The sequence below is a fragment of the Trematomus bernacchii genome, unplaced genomic scaffold (assembly GCF_902827165.1).
Source record: "Trematomus bernacchii unplaced genomic scaffold, fTreBer1.1, whole genome shotgun sequence".
In the NCBI taxonomy this organism is placed as follows: Eukaryota; Metazoa; Chordata; class Actinopteri; order Perciformes; family Nototheniidae; genus Trematomus; species Trematomus bernacchii.
Window position 1 is genome coordinate 4,396,134 of NW_022987698.1, and position 19,888 is coordinate 4,416,021.

A 19,888-nucleotide genomic window follows, 5' to 3' on the forward strand; every position below is an offset into this window, starting at 1 on the left:
TTGGGAAAATCCCTTTTGTTAGGCAATCGTTAATTGAAAAGCTTAAGGAAGTAAGATCCTGCATGCCAGTGTTCACGGCACTCACACCGCAAGTTATTACTGTAAAAAAAACCTGAGTCATACAAGCTGGGCTTTATCCTTTGCAACTTAATATGAGCTCATGTTTTATCACCTAGTGTGTGCTCAGTATGGCATATCAAATATGGAGAAACAGAGGAAAGTCACCCTGATTGTAGACGTGCTGAATTGCAGGTAGATATTAAAGATTTAAATAAATAATAATAATACATGGTCACATTCAACTAAGCAAACAATTGTAGATGTACCACAGATTTACCACTTGTATTATGTGATGAATATTTACATTGACTTTGAAGCATCAACTTTGTTTGAATCTTTATTAACCAGACCAATATGAAAATGTGCAGTCCCTGTAAAGTTGACACAGCGGGTCTGAGGCGTGCAGTGAAACAACTTTTAGCAGCTTTCTGAACAGCAATATGACAAATAAACTGCTTCACTCAAACAAAAGGTTTGGGGACCACTAAACTGCTGCTGAACATGAAAATAGCTTTTCTTTCTCCAGTGATCTTATTATCGCATCAAACCAAAGGAGAAATACAAAAATGATATGCTAAAACTGCTTGGCAAGACTAACAAGAGAACCTGTATTAAGAAACAAAGTAAAATCGGTAAAGGAATTATAAATAATGCTGAACCTACATGGCCTCAAATGTAAACTCAGAACTTCAAGGCAGGATGTGAATTAGGAGAGCTCCTTATCCCCCTCCTTATCCCCCTCCTTATCCCCCTTCTCATCCCCCTTCTCTTCCCCCTCTGCTTTAACCGTTCCTCGTGATTCATAGACATCCTCCGGAGTTTGGCCAAACACGCCCGTGGTCCGCTTGAGGAGGTAGACGGCAGCATGTAAACCCCCGACATTGACCCAAACAGTGTGCAGCCTCCTCCACAGTCCTCCCATCCTCGAGATAGCCTGGAGACAACATTCATCTTGTTAGGGCAAACTAACAAATGAGACAGTTGTTTTGTGTAAAACACGATATCCAACTTAGACAAATACAGCTGTTTAAAGTAGTTTTCCATGACTCATGGGGGGCTTATTGGATTCTGCATGCATACCTCTAAGTAGAGGACCATTTTAGATTGTTTAAAGTTGGATTAATCATGTCTTATAAAACCTACTGTAATACACAAATAATTATAAGTAATTGATTGTATGACAGGACAACAAATAAATAATTACTAAACACTGTTTTCACGTCATTAGAACCCAATTTGACGTAATTGATTCATCTGGGAAAGCCCGTATAGCCTACCACAAAGGTCAACAGCAATGTCATTGACTGGAACAAAGCTATTTGTTAAGAACTGTACTGTCCTTTTTCAATGTAGATATAAAAAAAAAAACACATTGAATTTATAGATAATATGCCTTGCTAATATGTGACCCGCTCTATCGAAATCAGTCGGAAGTCGCAACGGCTCATTTAAAAATAAACATGGATTTGGGTAAAACAATAGTTTTTCGGGGTTCGGTGTTTTGTTTGATTTTAAATAAACAAAGTCTTGGCTTTCAGAATATGAAACTTTTATTTCCAAAATCACACGATAAATACATGTTTGAAGCGTGTAAAGGGAAGATGACAGCTCTCACTCGCACCCTGCTGTTCCGCAGCGCCGCTCCCCCTCCGGCTGAAATTATGAATGTAAGGCGTATAGTAATCATAGATAACACGGCAGGATCCGTGACAGTTTGTTTTCATCTGATTTCAAATAAACAAAGTCTTGGCTTTCAGAATATTAAACTTGTTTCGGCAAATCAGATGAAAAATACAACTTTGAAGCTTGTAACGGCATAAATACAAGCGGAGAACGGAGTAACTTGACGTCACAGCAGCCGGTGTTTCTCGTGAGTGTTTTCACACACACACACACACACACACACACACACACACACACACACACACACACACACACACACACACACACACACACACACACACACACACACACACACACACACACACACACACACACACACACCACACACACACACACACACACACACACACCACACACACACACACACACACACACACACACACACACACCCACACACACACACACACACACCACACACACACCACACACCACACACACACACACACACACCACACACACACACACACACACACACACACACACACACACACACACACACACACACACACACGAAAAGAGGAAACTTTGAAGGCCTTTTTCTCAAAATGATGACTGTGAGAGTCATTATATAATGTGACATATTTTGCTTAATATTTGGAGTACAAAAACAATCCTGATATTATTAGAAAGCTATGAATCTCCTCTTTCCAACAGTGTATGCAACTCAAAATGTGTCTTCGGGTCAATGCGACTGATTTTGATGGAGCAGGTCACATATGAGCTATACATGTGTTTTTTATACTAGGTCTAACTCCCTGACAATGACAAAGCAGAACCTTTGATATTACAGTACACGTGTGAAGATGAAAATTAACAATTGTTCTTAAGTGTTTTTTTAAATTGTGCATTGTGCCCTTCTGTACAAGGAACACGTTTACAATCCACAGATAACAAAGCATCAGAGGTTAGGGGAAGAGGCAGTTGTTGTTTCCATGTCAAGTAGGTGTGTGAATCAGTGGTTACGGCAAACTGTCTGGTTAGGATGAAAGGCTATATGATCCCTTATCAGGAAGACGGAGGCAGGCCAAGACTTGCCCTGTGGTTTATCTGGAAATCCTGTTATTTGCAATGCGCTTACCTTGGTAAAGCATTTCTTGTCCTGTGTCAACAAGGCAGCCTTTCCTGTCCCCGGGGTGCTCACACGGGCCATCTCTCTCAGACAGGAGGGGTACAGGTCCCAGTTCTTCTTCCTAGAGCCCATTCTTCAAGAAAACAAAGGAGATACTTTATCAGATAGTGTGAAAGATAAATCCACTATTTAGTATTTTTTTGTTTAAAAATCTTTTAACCAGCAAAAACAAAGAGGTGACATTAAGAGGTCAACATTAGACTTGACTGGGACATTGAAGCCACTGGAGAGGTAATGAACCCTTTAAAACCAGGAAAAGACTACAACTATTTATATATTGAAATGTTCTAACCCTGATACTAGAAATCCACTCATTCAACGACACTTCTACATACTACTTAATCAAGCATGTACTTGCACACGTGTTTATGGTACCTCTTCCCAAAGGGCATGTCGGTGATGATGATGTCAACAGAGCCGGTCCTCATGGGTAAGTTGCACAGATCCCATTGCACTGTGTCAATGGGCATTCCAGGTGCACTGTTTTGAAGGATTACATTGGAAAAGCATCATCAGAACCGTATGAAGATCACCAAATGCACATAACTGTTCTTATTACTACCACTTCTGAGATGTCGAGATGTGCACACTCACCTGCCCTTAGCGGCCCTCCGTTTCTGGATGTGACATATATTATTGACTGTGCGGGTAACTGCCATGTCATTGTTGTCACCGGCAATGTAGAAAGATTTGTTGAATTCAATGGCCCCCTGGTGATGAAAAACATAATTACATTTAGTTTTTGAAATACAGGTAGAAGGCCATTTTAAACAGTACTTTTTGTCTTGACATTTTAAGTTTTAAGTCTGTAGTTTGCTTGTGAAATGTGTTTGATGTCATCAGGAGACAGCAGCAGCATTATGTGGAGCAGTGCAATGAGGTGAGGATTTTTCAGTGCAAGCCCCTAGTAAAATGATGCTGTGTACTGTAGAATATTAAGAAATCATGAGGTTATTGCAAAGGGTTTAATATATATACTGTGTTTATGTTTTGCACTTGATCTTCGTGTTTTTCCATCAAAGCAATATTGTAGTATAGGTACATAAGATATGACTTACCTCCAATGGTATAGCTCCTGTCCCGCACATCGGATCCAGGATTATATCAGACGCCTGAGGACTACACAGCCTATCAACAGAAAAGTGTGAAAATAACACAGAAGCGACGTGATTATCATACAGGTTCATTATATACATGTCAATATAAAGCATTAACCAATTGTGCTGTTTCTCTTCCCTACGTTCTTGTCGTGACTGACACCATCCTGCATGCACTGCTTGTATATATTAAACCCTCATTTCATTTTAGCACTTATGGCGCATTTCCATTGCAGCGCGTAGCTCGCTTTAAGCGTGCCGTGTCGTGCCGTCCCCTTTTTTGGTTGTGCTTCCACTAGGCCTCGTTCCGGCGCGGCACGGCGCGGGGCCACTTTTTCCCCTCTTTTCTGGCCCTAGAAAATTGTGGTTCTATCGGGGCCAACAAACAGGGCTGAGTCGGGCTGAGTATGCTAAACTAGAGAGAGGAGCGCTGGCAAGAGGGCTAGAACTACAACAAGATGGACATATTTGACCGTGATTTAATTGTAATACACGTTTCAAAATGATGCCGAAGTAACAACATACTGATACCGGTTAGTAAAAACCATGAATTAATGCTTTGACAAGTCTGCAGACAGACGGCAGGCGAAAAACCTTTTAAAATTCGTGTTTTTCTAGATGGAGATTGGCTAAGCTAACGCAGTATATGCCCCGACCGTCCACACTCACAACAACGGCCTATACAGACATAAATAAAGCAGCGACTGTATTCACCATGACACAGGCAGTCTGTGGTGTGTACTTGTTTAACTTTTGTCGAGTTTCTGAACATATATAAGGAGCTGTGAGCTCTGAGTGCTCACAGCTAACGGCTGTGTTGTGTTTCTGGATTTCTCATTGAAGATGACGTCACGGCTCCGCCTACACTGCGTTACTATAGTAACTACCCCAGTTCCTAAACTGTAATGGAAGCGCAGCATGAAGTGAGTCGGCCCTGTTAAGGCCCAACGCGGCCAAGCCGTACCGAGCCGTACCGAGTGTGGCCGAGGCCGACCGTGTAGTGGAAATGCGCCATTAGTGACAAAAGATATGCAGATATAACTACACGTAGGCCTTATACCATCAGTTTTGTGTTGGAACAATAAACACGTCTCGTAAAAAGTTTAATTACTGAGCAGTTCCAAGCAGAGCCCCAGTCATTCTACATTACACAAATCATCAATTCAAATGAAATTAGAATTCAATTCATCAGTTACTTCACTTGAATTTCATCCAAGTCATGGGTTTGGGTGCTCCCTTTGGAATTCCCAAACTAAATAATTCGGTTTCACGAAGTACCGGTTTAATTGCCTTTGATTACTTCCCTGTTAGTCTTTCAGCAGAATTACAGAGCAAATAAACTTGCTGGAAATACAAGGCAGATTTACATTTTTTTAACTTTTCTTGACATTAACAACATTATAAGTGCCCTTATAGTTATTATGTCCTAAATGCTGAATGAAAATAAAAGAACAATTATCTTTAGATATACTATACTTGCATACAGTTTGTAAGGTGCACAGACCCCCACCCCTGCGTGTTAGGCAAACTAAACTATTTTGATAAACCGGTGTTTTAAAAAAGATATATGTGTCGTCATGGAAAATATTGCTAAACCCTCAGGTGTGACTTGCATTTTTATCTAAACACAGATTAGTTGTTTTTGGCATGGGAGATGTTATTGGATATATCAGTGTTATCTACTTTTAACTGGAAGAATTGTTCCACAGTCCCAGCAACGCCTTTTGGAAATATGCCATTACAAAGTTATCAGTTTAATGTATTGATCATTTTAGTCTCTCTGTCATGTGTTAAACTTTGCTTTGCATTAGTAAATGCACAAGACATAGCTCTCTGAAAGATTATATTTAACCAAGTTGTGGAATACTTATTTAGGTTATTTGCACCTTCTTCTTCAAGTATCTATCTGTGTGAGTGAGTAGGAAAATACATTCAATCTGTTGTTACAGTTGGTATGAGGTTGCAGCATGACAGTATTTTCTCTCTTCCTCCTACATCAGTCACTTTGGTAGCTGTCCAAAGTACACCTCATTGCAAGTGTCATCATGACAGTGTTTTTAATGACTAATCTGTTGTTGAATCAACGAGAAACTTAGAATTATTCCTTATTTCAATACAAACTTTAAAGAAATTCAGGAGCCCAACCATATCCGAATAAATCCCTTGTTCAACAAAGCCGTGAAAACAGAGTTGAATAAATACCTGAGCATGCCATAGCATAAGGTAGAGCGCAGTGTAGTGGGTCCGAAGTGGCTGATGTTCCTCCTGTGAAGACTCTCTTCTGTGAGTGCGATGCCGATCACCACCTCTACATTGTGTATGTTCAGTAACACCTACAGTGCAGGAACATACAGTGCATGATTAGAAAGCAATTATCAATGACCATGAATACATCTTTATATTCTTGAGAGCTGAAACGATCGTCAGAAAATTCATCACAACCAATTTTCACATGATTGAATTATTTCTTAGTACGTAGATATTCTAGTCTATTATCTTTGGTGAACTGAAACACACAGCTACCAAACAAACTCGTACTGAATGATCAAATTATTTTAAAAATATATTTCAACACAAATTAAATAAGCTCAGCCTGAATACAATACAATACAACTGAATTTAGTGTCATAAGTAAAAACACACCTGGCGTTTGCTACCAGGGATTTAAAAGCTTTTCTTCAAATGTTTACTGCCACAATTTGTTATCACCGTGTGAAGTTCTTTAAAGGTCCCATGTCATGCTTTTCCGGTTATTACCCGTCCCCTTGTGTGTTATGAAGGTTTTTATGCATGTAAATGGTCTGCAGTCACAAACCCTCAAAGTACACCCTGTAGCGACTAGCGAGAGAACGCCTCGTTGGAGATTTCTCCTTTTCCATTTGTTTCTTCCGGGAACCGCATGTCGTCATGCGGTTCCCGGAACAAAAATTGACCAATCCGCGGAGCTCCTCACACACCGTCACTATCAAACGCAGTGGGGGGACCTTTAGCGTACATTTTCAACTAACAGGGAGTCCCATTGACTTGCATAGAGCTCCCTGGTTGGTAATAGACGAGTTGGGATCGCGGAGAAATGCTCACAGCGTTATAAACCTTTTTCTTACTCAATATCAAGCCACACTTATTGTTTTTACTTCGGCTGTGAGTGTTTGTGTGTGCTCAGGATGAGTTTCGCGCTGTCTCGCTGTAACGCCGAGCCGGAAACCCCACCAGTAAGCCAGCTCACTGAGCAGCGAGCCTCGCAACGTCCCGACCAATCGGAGCACACTGGGCTCACAGGGAGGGGGGGGCAGGAGCTCCAACAAGCCGTTTAGGACAGAGTGAATACCGGTGAATACACATACTTTACAGAGATGCTGTATGAGAAACCAATGTGAGTTTGGAAAATTGCACAGTATAAATCTATTTTAGTATACCTCAACAATGGAATTATGATCAGCAGAAATGGCCATGACATGGGACCTTTAAAATGAATTCAAGGAAAAGACGCACCGTTTCGTCATTGTATACAATGAAGCATTTTTCAACATGTCACATAATGTGGACGGCTTATCTTCATGGAAAATGTGACTCAGCAGAGTTCTTATCTTTTGTTACTCCTTAGACTAAATATTATGCTATGCCTTGCAAATGCATCAGAACAGGCAGTTTTTTGGATGTTATTCACTGAGTCAGTCCAGCCTGAACAGGCACGCCTACCTCTATGTCAAACTTTGTCATGTCTGCTTTCCACTGGAAGAATTCTTGCACGCCCCCACCAAAGTCTCTGGCTGCATCATTGGAGGTAAAGCTGTGTATGACACCGGCCCTGTTGCACGTCACACGGAACTTGATGACTTTGGTCTTTGGTTCTGCCTCCTCTGAGTTCGGCGTGCTGTCCTCCGTGTTAGCAGTGGCCTCTGCCTTCGTCTGGCTTTCAGCAGCGGACCCCGCCGGAGGCAGTTCTTGCTGCTCAACATCAGCCACACTACAACCTACTAGTAGTGAGGCCACAGATGCGACATCTGTGGCCTCACTACTAGTAGGTTTTACTTTGGTTCCATTTCCACCTTTCCTGAAGCCTTTTTTCTTTTTGAAGGTGCGATTTAGTTTCCAAATCTGTAAGGCATTAGTCCAGGGGAGATTGGAGGCAAGCTCCTGCAGCTCCAGCAATGTCTCCTCCTGCACAGAACACAGTGTTTAGTACCCATGGCGATAATCCATGCATTGGCTAAGAGAATAACGTGTGTTACCTTTGATTCTTTGAAGGGGTAATCATGATATTCCTCAACCACAACAAACAGGTTGTCTACAGACTTCAAAAGATGGACCTACAGGAGAGAAGGAATCAATGAAGGAAAGACAGACATGTTCATTTAAGATGGAGGTTATCTGTACACTATTTACACCTGGAACATTTTAAAAGGGGTTTAACATACGGTATCATCACTGGGCTCTAACAGCAAACAAAGACATGCATTGTCTCCAGGTTTCCTACCTGGAAAAGCTTGTCAGACGTTATTGGAAAGTATATGCGACCACGATCTTTGCTGATTATTGCATCAACCCCAATTTTCTCCTTGACTTCTTCTGCAGCAGTCTGCTCAAACCCTGTAGGCACTGTTGCTCCAATGGTGACAGTGATGACGTCCCCAATGGGGGCATCATTTTCAGAGGAGGAAGAGGCGGATGTGCAAGAGCCCGGCTCTGCATCCCCTTCTTCCTGGGAGGACATGTTGTATGAGGATGTATAGGCTGCACCTCACTAGACACAGAGATATAAACTGGAAGATATGAATGACAGCTGGGGCCAAACTCAGAGGCTCACGTGTAACACCTGGAAACAGAGAGACAGAGAAACACAAACACACACTGTTAACACTGCATATTCTTTCATACTCAAGACCAAGAAGAGAAGAGTAATTTGAAAGAGAGTAACGTGTTATACAGAAATATTGTCTGTCAATCAAGTAGTCGTAAGTAAGCTTAGCTGGCGTGAACAAATTGAATAAACCTGTAACGTTATTGCTTGACAAGCATCAACTAAACAAGTTAATGTATCAGGCTAACGTTAGCTTTAAGGAGCTAATACGTTGTTACCACTTTAAATCTTGAGACGTGAGCCACAGACATGGCTTTTACATTAAAGCGCTGCCGCATTATAATACGTGTTTATATGATGAAAACCCTGGTTCAACTGTTGCAGCTGCTGGTAAAAGTTGTAATAGCTTAACAGTTAGTTATGTTAGACTTGCAAACTGGAGTCAGACCAACCTGTCAAACACGAGGCGAAAACATTTTCATTCAGCAGCAACAACAGTGACGACACTTCCGGCAGAAATCCTAAAGAATAAAAGCATCATCTCCCCAATTTTAATCGGACACAAATTAGACAATTTCTGGAAACTAAATATCAAAAATAATCCTCAAAATCATACATGGTCATACAAAATCAATGCATATAAACATAGTCTTCCTTTCTTTCTTTCTTTGTTAATTTGACCACCCTTCGCCAATGTGCAAGTATCCGGCAAAACAATTTAGCCTATGTTTAAAAAAAGCTGTTTTGTTTTGAAAGCAAGAATCCCCTGATTTCCTTTTTCTCATGTTCACTGCATGGAAGAACACTGGCTACTACTTCCGGGTAGTTCTACGTGTTTCCCCGAAGTGATCGACAGAGGGCGCCATGATATAATATGTTGAGCTAAATGGGAGAACCAGGGACAGTTAGCCATTCTATGAGAACACAGAAAAAATATCCACCTTCAAACATTCAACAACAAAAGTTAAGGAACATAATACTACAGATAGAAGCCTACATGAAAAGACATCTCCCAAACCCAATTTATCCCTACAAACTGATCAAAGGAAATACAAAGGAGACAGCAAAACAAGTTAGGCTATAGGAGATTTAATTTATATCACATCAGTAAGCCTATTCATAGTGACAATTTGCAACGAGATTGTGACTATTGAATTGTGTATAATAGTAGTTATAGCGAAATAAACTGTGATTGATGTTATTTTAGATGAAACAAAGTGCAGTCTCTCACGTTTGCAGTTCAGGCATCTTGGCTGTTTAATTGTCTCCAATAATATCCATTTGTGATTGGTTTATGTAGAGAGTGTTGATAAGAAAACATATATTTTCCTCTGTGTTACATTTCCTTGGGTGATTAATTGAACCTCTGGGCAGTGGAAGAAACAGCTTTCATTTTGTATTTTCTATCTATCAGCAAACACCTGTGGATAAAATAAAGAGAAAAGCTTTTATATTTACCAGTTTTCTAATCCGCTGTGGTTAAATTAAATTCAAAGCACTTAATTAGGATTAAAGGATATTTCTTAAATGTTTTATCTGCAGGTCTTCTTCTGACAAGGAACAACATAGCTTTTCTTGAGTTATGTCTCCACACTGTACACAAACTACTTATTTTTATTGAAAATGTAATTTTTCTAACTTTATTCAGGTCAACTTCTTCATTATTTCCAACTGATTAGTAAGTGCGAAGTATGACAGACACGTGGGCGTGTGTTCATGTCAGGGAACAAAAAGTATTGCACAACAGATGGCCAGGGTTGCACAGAGCAGACTCTTCAAAACTATTGAGGACTCAATGATAAACACATTAGCAACACAGAAAATAAGCAAAGACAGTGGCTGACAATGAAAATAAATTCAAAGTAAAAAGTAGAGCTATTCCTGGGTTTGCTGCTTTGACAGAACATCAAACAGACACAGTCCTGTTTGACTTATGTGTAATTCAGGTGTTATCCATACAGGTAGAAGTGGGGAGATGCTTCTATCCTCACATCAGCTGTAGTAACATGCAATGTAGAGAAAAGATATTCAGGGAAGAATGGGGGAATATCCTCAAAGCTTTCAGGTATGATAAACCCTGTGGGATTTCACACTGGGATGTTCCCTGAATGTTGAGAGGACCCTCACTGAGATTATTCTTCAGATCCTTCTCTCAGTGTGGTAATACTTGTTAGGATCGAAGTACATGTGCAGCGATAGGAGCATACCTCTCTGGAAAGAAATGTGCATATCAATTAGATATCTCTTTCTCAGCGTGAGTGCTCAATTGTTGAATAACCACAGTGTAAAACGGCATCCAAAGAATATACAGACTGCGCTTTTCAGTGTTTTGCATTTCATAGTTCTTCATTTCAATCAGTTATTACAAAATACTGTATTCAGAACCTTTAACTGACAGGAAAGAAAACATAACGGTGAACACAACCTGAAATCCACTTCATATTTGTCCACAGTCATGTGCCATTCAAGCCATTTTATGATGCTTCTAATACATGTATCACTACAGCTATCAGAAAGTAGAGCCGATCGAACTACACAACTTTAATGGGGATCCCGAAGAGCACTAATTTGTTGTATATGTTCTTAGTTTGCTGACTTTATTATTCCATAAGTATATCGCATAATGGAAAGTATATCCCATTAGGCTGCAATTACATATTTCTGTATCAGTGCTGAACCTGTTTCACATGCTGCCTATTTCAAGATTCCCACAGGGCAAAGATCTTTTACATTTAAAAGGGTGCAATTATGAGATTTATTGGAACGGGTTGCACATGTCTGTACAAAGATTCCTCTGTTTGAATAAGAAGGACAATATCAGAAACAAGCAGCCCTAAAGGCTTATCTTCTGTCTTATTTCCCACAGCTTTGATAAACACTTAGTGGATCACCTTCAAATTAAATCTCACTAATGTGTTTTTTCTTAACACAGCATGAACTCTAGACACTTCCACATGCAATATTTAATTTAAAGGTAAAAAGTGAACTGTAGACATTGACATCTAATAAAGTGATGTCAAATCTGTTGCTTACCTATATTGCATTAATTTGCATGCCTCACCCCTAATAAATGATTATCTATTCTATAACAGCATTCAGGCCCCTGCAGACTGTATCACAGGGTGGATTTGTTTTACACATTGGGTCTGGAAACAAGAGCAGTTCCCACTCTTGTTCTATAGAAATAAATAGTAAAAGGATCTCACAATGGATCTTTGTGCAACTAATACAGTGAAGTCACAGTTCCCAGGCTTTCCCCCCTGAGATGCCTGATGAGAGAGGTAAGGGTGAGGAACAGAGGGACGGTGGGAGGGATGAAGGGACAGCAGAAAGGTTACCTCCACTGACTTCTCTGTGGTAAACACAAACAAAAGCCAAATCCACCCTGCTGCCACTCTGGCCCTCCAGCAGGCCTCTCCGTCACAGCTGATGTGTCACAAGTGTCTGCTCTCCTCAGACGTGCGGGTGATACATGAGGCCTAACAAACAACTAAGACCACCGGAACTGCAAAGATACAAAATACATTGTGATGCAGTGAGACACATAACACAGGAAGTCACTAACCCTTTCGCTGTCTCTCTTTCATATCAAGACTTGCTGAACACAACACAGATACAAACACACGTTGTAGTGCCCATCTAAAAACTCCTTTGGGGCTTTTACTCCTGAGAAGACAGCTGTGCATGCTGTGTTCAATGGCCAGAAAATATATTTGTACATCACAAGCCCAGCAAAGATATCAAAGCTGATTTCTCATGACATTACTGGTAAAACATGAGGGTATAACCTACCTTTGTGTGAATGGATATTCCTAGATTGAGATAATCACTGTAGACATCTTTCTCATCTTTGTAAATGTTAATTGAGAACCTCAGATTGACTTGTTCCACCTAATTTGTGCAATGTAATATCTTCATTGTTTTGTCTAACTTAACAGTACAACTCATAATAGACTGAATAAACTATAAGCCAGTGGTTATCCTTTATTTTAGGTGATAGTGCCGTAAATTAATATGTGTTAATTTATGTAATCCATCAATCACAAAAATAATGACTAGCCATTTGCAGCCATTACTGAAAACCTAAAGCTTTTATAAAGTGTAAGTGGTGATTATTCCTGGTTTGATTTTTTTACGAATCCCTTTTATCTTTTTTGTATGTGGCAGAATATAGACATTAGAGCTGTCAAAAATGCCGTCCCACCTGTCAGCTTGAAATATGCATGATATTTTGTGGTGCAGATGGAAATGAAGTGCAGAGGGCTTCTACAGTGTGGCAGTTTGCAGGTTGGAGTCACCTCACTGTGAGGCAAAAGCCTGTTCCCTCTTGAGCTGAGAAAAACTGAGGTGACAGGCACAAACCGAGTCCCATGGACTGTTAAAAACACGATGAAGCACCCAGATGACAGTATCTGTCAGGAAACACGCTCAGCCCCCGTCAGTACAACACTTTGAAAATCTGCTTCATGATATGAATTTAAATCTGCTTTTTCCCTGCAAGAAACACATCTAGAGCTGAACAAGCCGGATTCATTTTTAGACACAAACCGTTTAACATGTTTGTTTAAAAAATAAATAAAATACAAATGCATATCTTTACAGTACTTTGAGAGTATTATTGTCATGGATATTCTTGGTTGTGCTCATATTTCACATCAATAATTTGCAACAGTTTGTAAAATGAGACGTTTTTATTCTCTTTTAAATGCGTACAAGGCTAAAGAAATGTTTCTGCCCATGATATTCTTGCTAATCATCTATAATAGTAAGCATCAGCTCTACCAACAGAGAAGAATAGGTGGAGTAAACAAAGGGTGCAATGAAGGCATGTCAACATACCTGTTTGCAACAATGAAGGTGCAGAGGACAATTTACCTTTAAACCTTTAAAAAACAACGCAGATACCATAGCAGTGCATTCATAGGCTAAAATGGATCAGTGGTGTGTCATACCTGAGCTTCAGAGATTATCCTTCACAACCTCTGCTACAATGTGCCACATCTCCTGAACAGAAGGGTGAACATTTAGAGGTAAAAATGTGTGGTTCCCATGGCAATGCAGTCAGAAGAGGGGGAAGTTCTTATGATCAGGATTATTTAACTCCGGAAACATAAATATGGCAGGCCTACAGGTAGTAATATGATGATGATGATGATGATGATGATGATGATGATGATGATGATGATGATGATGATGATGATGATGATGATGATGATGATGATGATGATGTGACGACGATTACATTTATATTATATACATTTGAAATGTCTGTGTTTCTGTGTGTGTGTGTGTGTGTGAGAGACACAGAGAGAGAGAGAGAGAGAGAGAGAGAGAGAGAGGAGAGAGAGAGAGAGAGAGAGAGAGAGAGAGAGAGAGAGGAGAGAGAGAGGAGAGAGGAGAGAGAGAGGAGAGGGGGAGAGAGTGGGGGAGAGAGTGGGGGAGAGAGAGGGTGGGCGGGGGAAAGAAGGGGTGGTTGACAATATGAGGAGGCTCACGTGACGATCTTTTAAATTCCTGTTCCCCTGCAGCGCAATTTGTCAGAGCGAATGGTGTCTGCTTGCCTCGATGCTCGTGCGCATGTTACTTCATGTTCTGTTAACAATATCTACTACAATCAGGGTCTTGACTGCTTGAAAACCTCCATGGTTCGCCCGGCTCTCTTCACCATGGTGTTATTACAGTAGTGAGCTCGCTTGTGTCTTTTGTTTTTCCGGCTGAAGCTACTGAGTGGACTGGTACCAGGAGGAGGAGGAGGAGGAGGAGGACTTGATTCCCCTGCCTGAGGGAAAACCCGAGCAGAAAAAGACAATAATGCAACATTGAACTTTGCTCGTGTGTTATTTCTGTACTGATAGGGTGTTTTGAACGGACTGCGGAAATACAACACATTCTTGCTTTTGTTTTCTTCAATGCACGGCCACTAGAACAGAATACGAGGAAAGCGCTGCAACGTTACAAGTCCGGGATCATCACCTCAGACCCAAGACAGTCCTCGACAAACAGGGTGTAACCCTAAAACCCGAGGCAGGATGTCTTCTACGAAATACAAGAAGGATAAGGAGATCATAGCGGACTATGAGACCCAAGTGAAAGGTGCGGTGTGGATGTGATGTGTGTGTCCGCTCTGTGTGCATTGTCTCTGCATAGGCTGCCCATCCAACAGCCTGTTTGTCAGCCTGACTTCCCTGTGCTTGTGTTGTTCTTTTTATTCCTGTAATATACTGCTTTCCATCTCTGGATTAGCGTTCAACCAGAGAGCATGCATTGATTGACTCTCCCCTATATGACAGGTAAACCGTGACAGTCAACCCAATGACAAGAGGATCAGAGAGCTAGGGGAAAACCTAGCCCTTATTTTTGTCTGTATCTCGTGTGAAAAGGATTGTCATTAATTCAACATCAGCCAAAGGGATTTCTTTGTGCTGATGTTGATTTATCCCAATGAGTGTTAGCTTCATTGTCGTGCAGCTTTATTGCTGGGTAAAATGATCCCTGTTTTAAATCAGTGCAGTGCAACACATTGTTTTACATTTAGGCCATTTATTTTGCTAACTGGGGATGTTGTGGTATGAGATGTTGGTCAAATGTAGGGTGCTAGATTTAATGCATTCAATTAATATTCTGTGTCCTGTAATGGCTTGTGTGATTTCAATGTGGTTTAATTCACAGAGCTGATCACACTCCACTCACGTTCTGCCTTTGATTCATAGTGATTGTCTCCACCTGGCAACATGGACCAAACACTCTGTGACTTGTGTCTTCATAGACTCCTTTACCTGTGACAAGTTTCAGAATCCTATTAAGCTGAAATCTGCGGGTAGATCATGAACTGCTGGGTATTAGTATTCATTTTTATTAACAGAGTCAGGCTACAATGAACTGTAAGGCCAGTTAACTATGACAACTATTTAGGCATTTTTAAGAAAAACTAGATAATCAATAATACATTTTAGGTCTGTTTATGCTGCAACCTACAAAATACAGGCCTCCCAAATAAACAATACAAATATGCATTAAATGAATTCTGCTGTCTAGTTTGAAAGTGAAATGGCATACTGCACATACAAGCAGAGTAGACTGGTTATGAGCAGTCATTTCTCCAAGTGGAGCTAGGGTTCAGTTTCAAGGCCCCATTATAGCACTCTTACTCTCTGTGGTTTCACTAATGTTACGCCTCTGGGGCTTCAGCTGATCATCCCCCGAGTCATGTTCCAGTCCGGACCTTTAGATGCTCAGAGCGTTTGGCTTTGTAGGATTCCTCTATAGGCACATTCTTCTTTGTATATACGCTGCTACCTCCTAGACTTTCTGTGGCTCTATAACCTCAGTTCTGTCTTGTGGCGTGCACTGGTCATTCAGAAAATTGCCTTATTTCTACCGCATCAATGGCTATCTTATTCTGCTGCTTTCCACTTGACTCCAGGCCATCTTTTGGTAATTCAGGCATCAATTATTCATCTTTGATCCAACTGTGTCATGGGAGAATTACTCTTGTTTCATTGAGCTAGGCCCTGTGTGCTGCCTCTTTGCATTAGTCGAGGCCCTTGAAGTGTGTGAGGACCAAGTTAATGTTAATTTATGGAGAACGCTGCTTGTTTCTCATTCACAGCTGGTGTGTTGCATTGCCTACAGACACAGAGGGCTCTGCTCCCACAATCCACCACCTCACAACAATGGAAATATTACGAATTGAAGCAGGCAGTGAGCAAACCGTAATGACATTCGGATTGGAAATTGCACCTGTCTTCCAGTGAGCTATTGCTTTATGGTTAATGTGTACATGGCAGAAGGGGCCAAATCATCAGTGTATCATTGATTGGGTCATAACAAGTTCGCAGGGTTGCTTTATTATGAATTAGGGCTAATAAATACAATTTAAAAAAACTTGGTTTCAGCAGCAGTTTAACAATAAAGAAACGCTGCCAGTCAATATGCTATTTTAATACATATGCTCACATTAATAAAGGTTTCCTTAAATGTATTGGCTGCAGGTGTGGAAGCACAATGTTATATGTCCTCTATTGCAGTGTAACAAACCACTCTGCTTAAATCTTAACACACAGCTATTAATGAATTCTTGACGACCCTTGAGGCTGGCTGCCAAAGCCGAGGTCTCTGAAGGACCTTGGGAGATGGTGTTCACTTTATTCAAGCTGTTCAGCTGGCAGAACCTGCATTAGCATGTGAAAAGAGAGGGCTCGTACGCTGAACAGAGAGAGCCTGACTGAGGAGCTTAAACTCTGTTTTGTAACTTACCACCATGTGGTTGCTGGACTGCAGCTCTGCCTCCTCCTGTTTGCCAGTTTAATAGGCAGCTTGTGAAGTGATGCCCTCTGGGCTCAACCATCAGCAGCTGTTTGACATTTACACTCCAGATTCTGAGGCTGAAATATGCCTTCAGTATAAACTCAAACTCCCACATCAGTAGAGCGACGATGAACTGAACCATCACGTTTTATTATATCAAACAGCGACCATAAGTTAACTGGTTGGCTCTTCAGAAAAAGAGAGGATGATAGCGGTGGGGAGAGGCAGTGATGACATGCACGGGCTATAACTCTGACTCCATTGTCTTCCACACAGCTCAGTTGTATTAAATTGGTCTTTTGTTTACATATTTTTGCTGTACTGTACTTTGACGTGAGGTACAGCAGGTGGCCTGTTCTGTTGGCTGTGTTCCCTGAATCCCCCTCTGCAAAGATTTCTTATTCATTGCACGAGTGCAGCACAGTTTTACGCCTTCTCATTTTCTGTCTTACCGGATCCTTAGAAGTTGTATTTTTCCTGCAGTATTTTGCAGATGAATGTTTGATCAATGATCGCAGGTGTTGGCTTGATGTAGGCAAATTACACCAGCATTAATTTGCCTTTCCTTGGTTTTCCTCCAAGCTTTAAACTACAGCTCAGATCTTGGAAATGATTGCAGGCAACTGCTTCGATATATTTTCTTTTAGTGTCCTCCAGAAAACACACACACACGCACACGCACTGACACACGTACACAAACTTGAGGTGATACTGAGAAGGAAGGGTGGGTTTTACACCTCTGGGTTTAGGTTTTTTCCTTTTGCTTGTACTATGCCGGTTCCTTTTTCTGCCAGACTAAATGAAAACAAATGTGACCTTCTAAGCCAACCTAATAAAAACCTGAAAGAAATTTGACCAGATTTCCAACAATATGTAAGTGCTCTGCATGGAGTGTGTACCTAGTGTGGTCTAAAACCATACCTGTCATCACTTACATCAAAATGAACATACTGTGTGTGTCGTGTTATATAATGATCCTTCTAAAGACCTGAAAAAGTGTTGTCAGTTTGGTTAAATGCTGATTAGATTTACGTAAGACACCAGGTTGGTCTGTTTGTTGATGCTCCAGGCTACAGACAGATCTGCTGATTGAGGTTAATGCTTAAAACTAATTACAGTTATTTTATTTTATTTGGCAAAGCACCAATGATTACTGATCATGTGGTCTATTCGAACTTTCAAACATTGAAAAAATACCTTATGATGCTTATTACTGGCACTGAATATGTTGGTTATGAGATGCTGAAAATGTGTCTAAATAGCATCAAAAGACAGCAGATGTACCATCATGGTTTGATGTTAGGTAGCTATTAGCATCCTGCTGGGCAGCATGAAGCTGTCCGTGTAGTTTAGGAGAGAAGTGGTGGCACTGACTCACCGGCAGCTTGTTTGGCAAACCTGCTGCTGAGTGAGAGAACATTTGCGCTGAAATCTTCTAGCTATTTAGACAGAATAATATGTTCTGCAACAGCTTGTTTATTTTACGATCCAATACATGTTGTGTTATATACTGGGTTGGTTTGTTTGTGTGCCTTGGTCGCGATGAGTCGTATAAACTGGCAGCTGAAGTTGCTGACTCAGTTAAGATTGCGTGATTTCATTCTATTTGTATACACTTAGTCTTAAAGGAGAAGTTTGAATAAAACTCATATTCACTTTCATGCCGATGGATAGATGAGAAGGTTTAAACATATCTGGTGTGTTAGTTTTGAAACACGAGGAAAGCTAGCCTCGCTCTGTCCTTTCTGCATATAAAGGTCACTAAAAAACACGTTATAACTAACCACACAATACCTTTTTCTTGCCCGTCCTTCCTGTTTGTAGTCTTTTTGCTAAGCTAAGTTAGCCTGCTGGCAATAGCCTAATACTTAAAATACACATATAAGGTTGGGATCAATCCTCTCATCAAATATCTGCGAGAAAGTGAATAAGCACATTGAACTATTCTTTATGGACCTCATTATGTTTTATTAAAAGGAACAAAATGTATACTTCTCATGGTAATATAAGAGACAACAAGTCTTCATTATCTTATGTTAATTCTTCTTTTGTCTCTATCAAAGATGTACAATATATTAGCAAATGTGGCAACAAGTGTAGACATCACCTGTTATCGTAACCCTTCAAACACTTTCCTGCCATACTGTACCACATTATGCACTATGGGGCTGCTCAATTAATCGTGTTTTAATCACAATTACGATTTTGGCTTGTAACGATTATGAAAACAACATAATCGAAATAAAACGATTATTTTTTTAATTATTATTTGTATTAGTTTTTCAGTTGAATTATACTTAAAGTTCAGGGTAATCAACTGTTAAAAACATACTGTTCCATTTTTCTTTTTCAATAAATGGATGTTTTCAAAGTAAATGGATAATCGTTTTTAATAATCGTGATATCAATTATTGACCCAAATAATCGAGATTATGATTTTTGCCATAATCGAGCAGCCCTAATGCACTATACAATCATTTAATATATAGTTTTGTTTCAGAGTCCTCCTGACTTTGCTGTCTCTGTTTTGGTGTCTGTAATCTCAGAATGATGGATGCAGCTGTCACTTAAGAAATTGAGGGTTTGTTCTGTCCATTTCACAAGAACTCAGTAGATAATCAGCCTTTCATAAAACGGGTGATCTGCCAGCCATGGATTATCATTTAAAACAGGCTCAGAATAGTTTGTTTGTTTGTGTGCTGGCATTGATGAAGTAGACAAGGGTTCATTGAGACAGAAAAACAGTTTCCTTTTATTAGTTATTTGGTGCCAGACAGTGCTTGATTTCACTTGCTTTCAGTCGTGTATGCT

General features: G+C 40.4%; 2 protein-coding genes across 2 annotated transcripts in view; one reads left to right on the top strand and one right to left on the bottom strand.

Moving 5' to 3' along the window:
* Positions 1-384: 384 nt before the first annotated feature.
* Positions 385-9,327, bottom strand: thumpd3 (THUMP domain containing 3). Its single transcript, XM_034138747.1, has 10 exons — positions 9,223-9,327; positions 8,447-8,785; positions 8,202-8,279; positions 7,669-8,130; positions 6,172-6,302; positions 3,931-4,000; positions 3,467-3,582; positions 3,248-3,352; positions 2,822-2,945; positions 385-994 (listed from the first exon to the last, which is right to left on the bottom strand). Exons 2-10 carry the CDS (start codon positions 8,681-8,683, stop codon positions 767-769), a joined length of 1,551 nt encoding a protein of 516 aa, XP_033994638.1. The 5' UTR covers positions 8,684-8,785; positions 9,223-9,327; the 3' UTR covers positions 385-766.
* Positions 9,328-14,276: 4,949 nt separating this feature from the next.
* The window catches only part of srgap3 (SLIT-ROBO Rho GTPase activating protein 3), a 52,460-nt gene continuing 46,848 nt past the window's right edge, over positions 14,277-19,888 (top strand). The window contains exon 1 of the mRNA XM_034138746.1: positions 14,277-14,863. Coding sequence (XP_033994637.1) covers positions 14,800-14,863 — 64 coding nt within the window. The 5' untranslated portion in view covers positions 14,277-14,799. The remainder of the gene's footprint in view (positions 14,864-19,888) is intronic.

Excerpts from the sequence above, each read along its gene's own strand:
- thumpd3 (XM_034138747.1), bottom strand. The coding sequence starts at position 8,683 with ATGTCCTCCCAGGAAGAAGGGGATGCAGAGCCGGGCTCTTGCACATCC. Across the intron at positions 8,280-8,446 it reads CGTCTGACAAGCTTTTCCAG|GTCCATCTTTTGAAGTCTGT; the intron begins GTAGGAAACCTG and ends TCTCTCCTGTAG. Across the intron at positions 6,303-7,668 it reads TGACAAAGTTTGACATAGAG|GTGTTACTGAACATACACAA; the intron begins GTAGGCGTGCCT and ends CCTGCACTGTAG.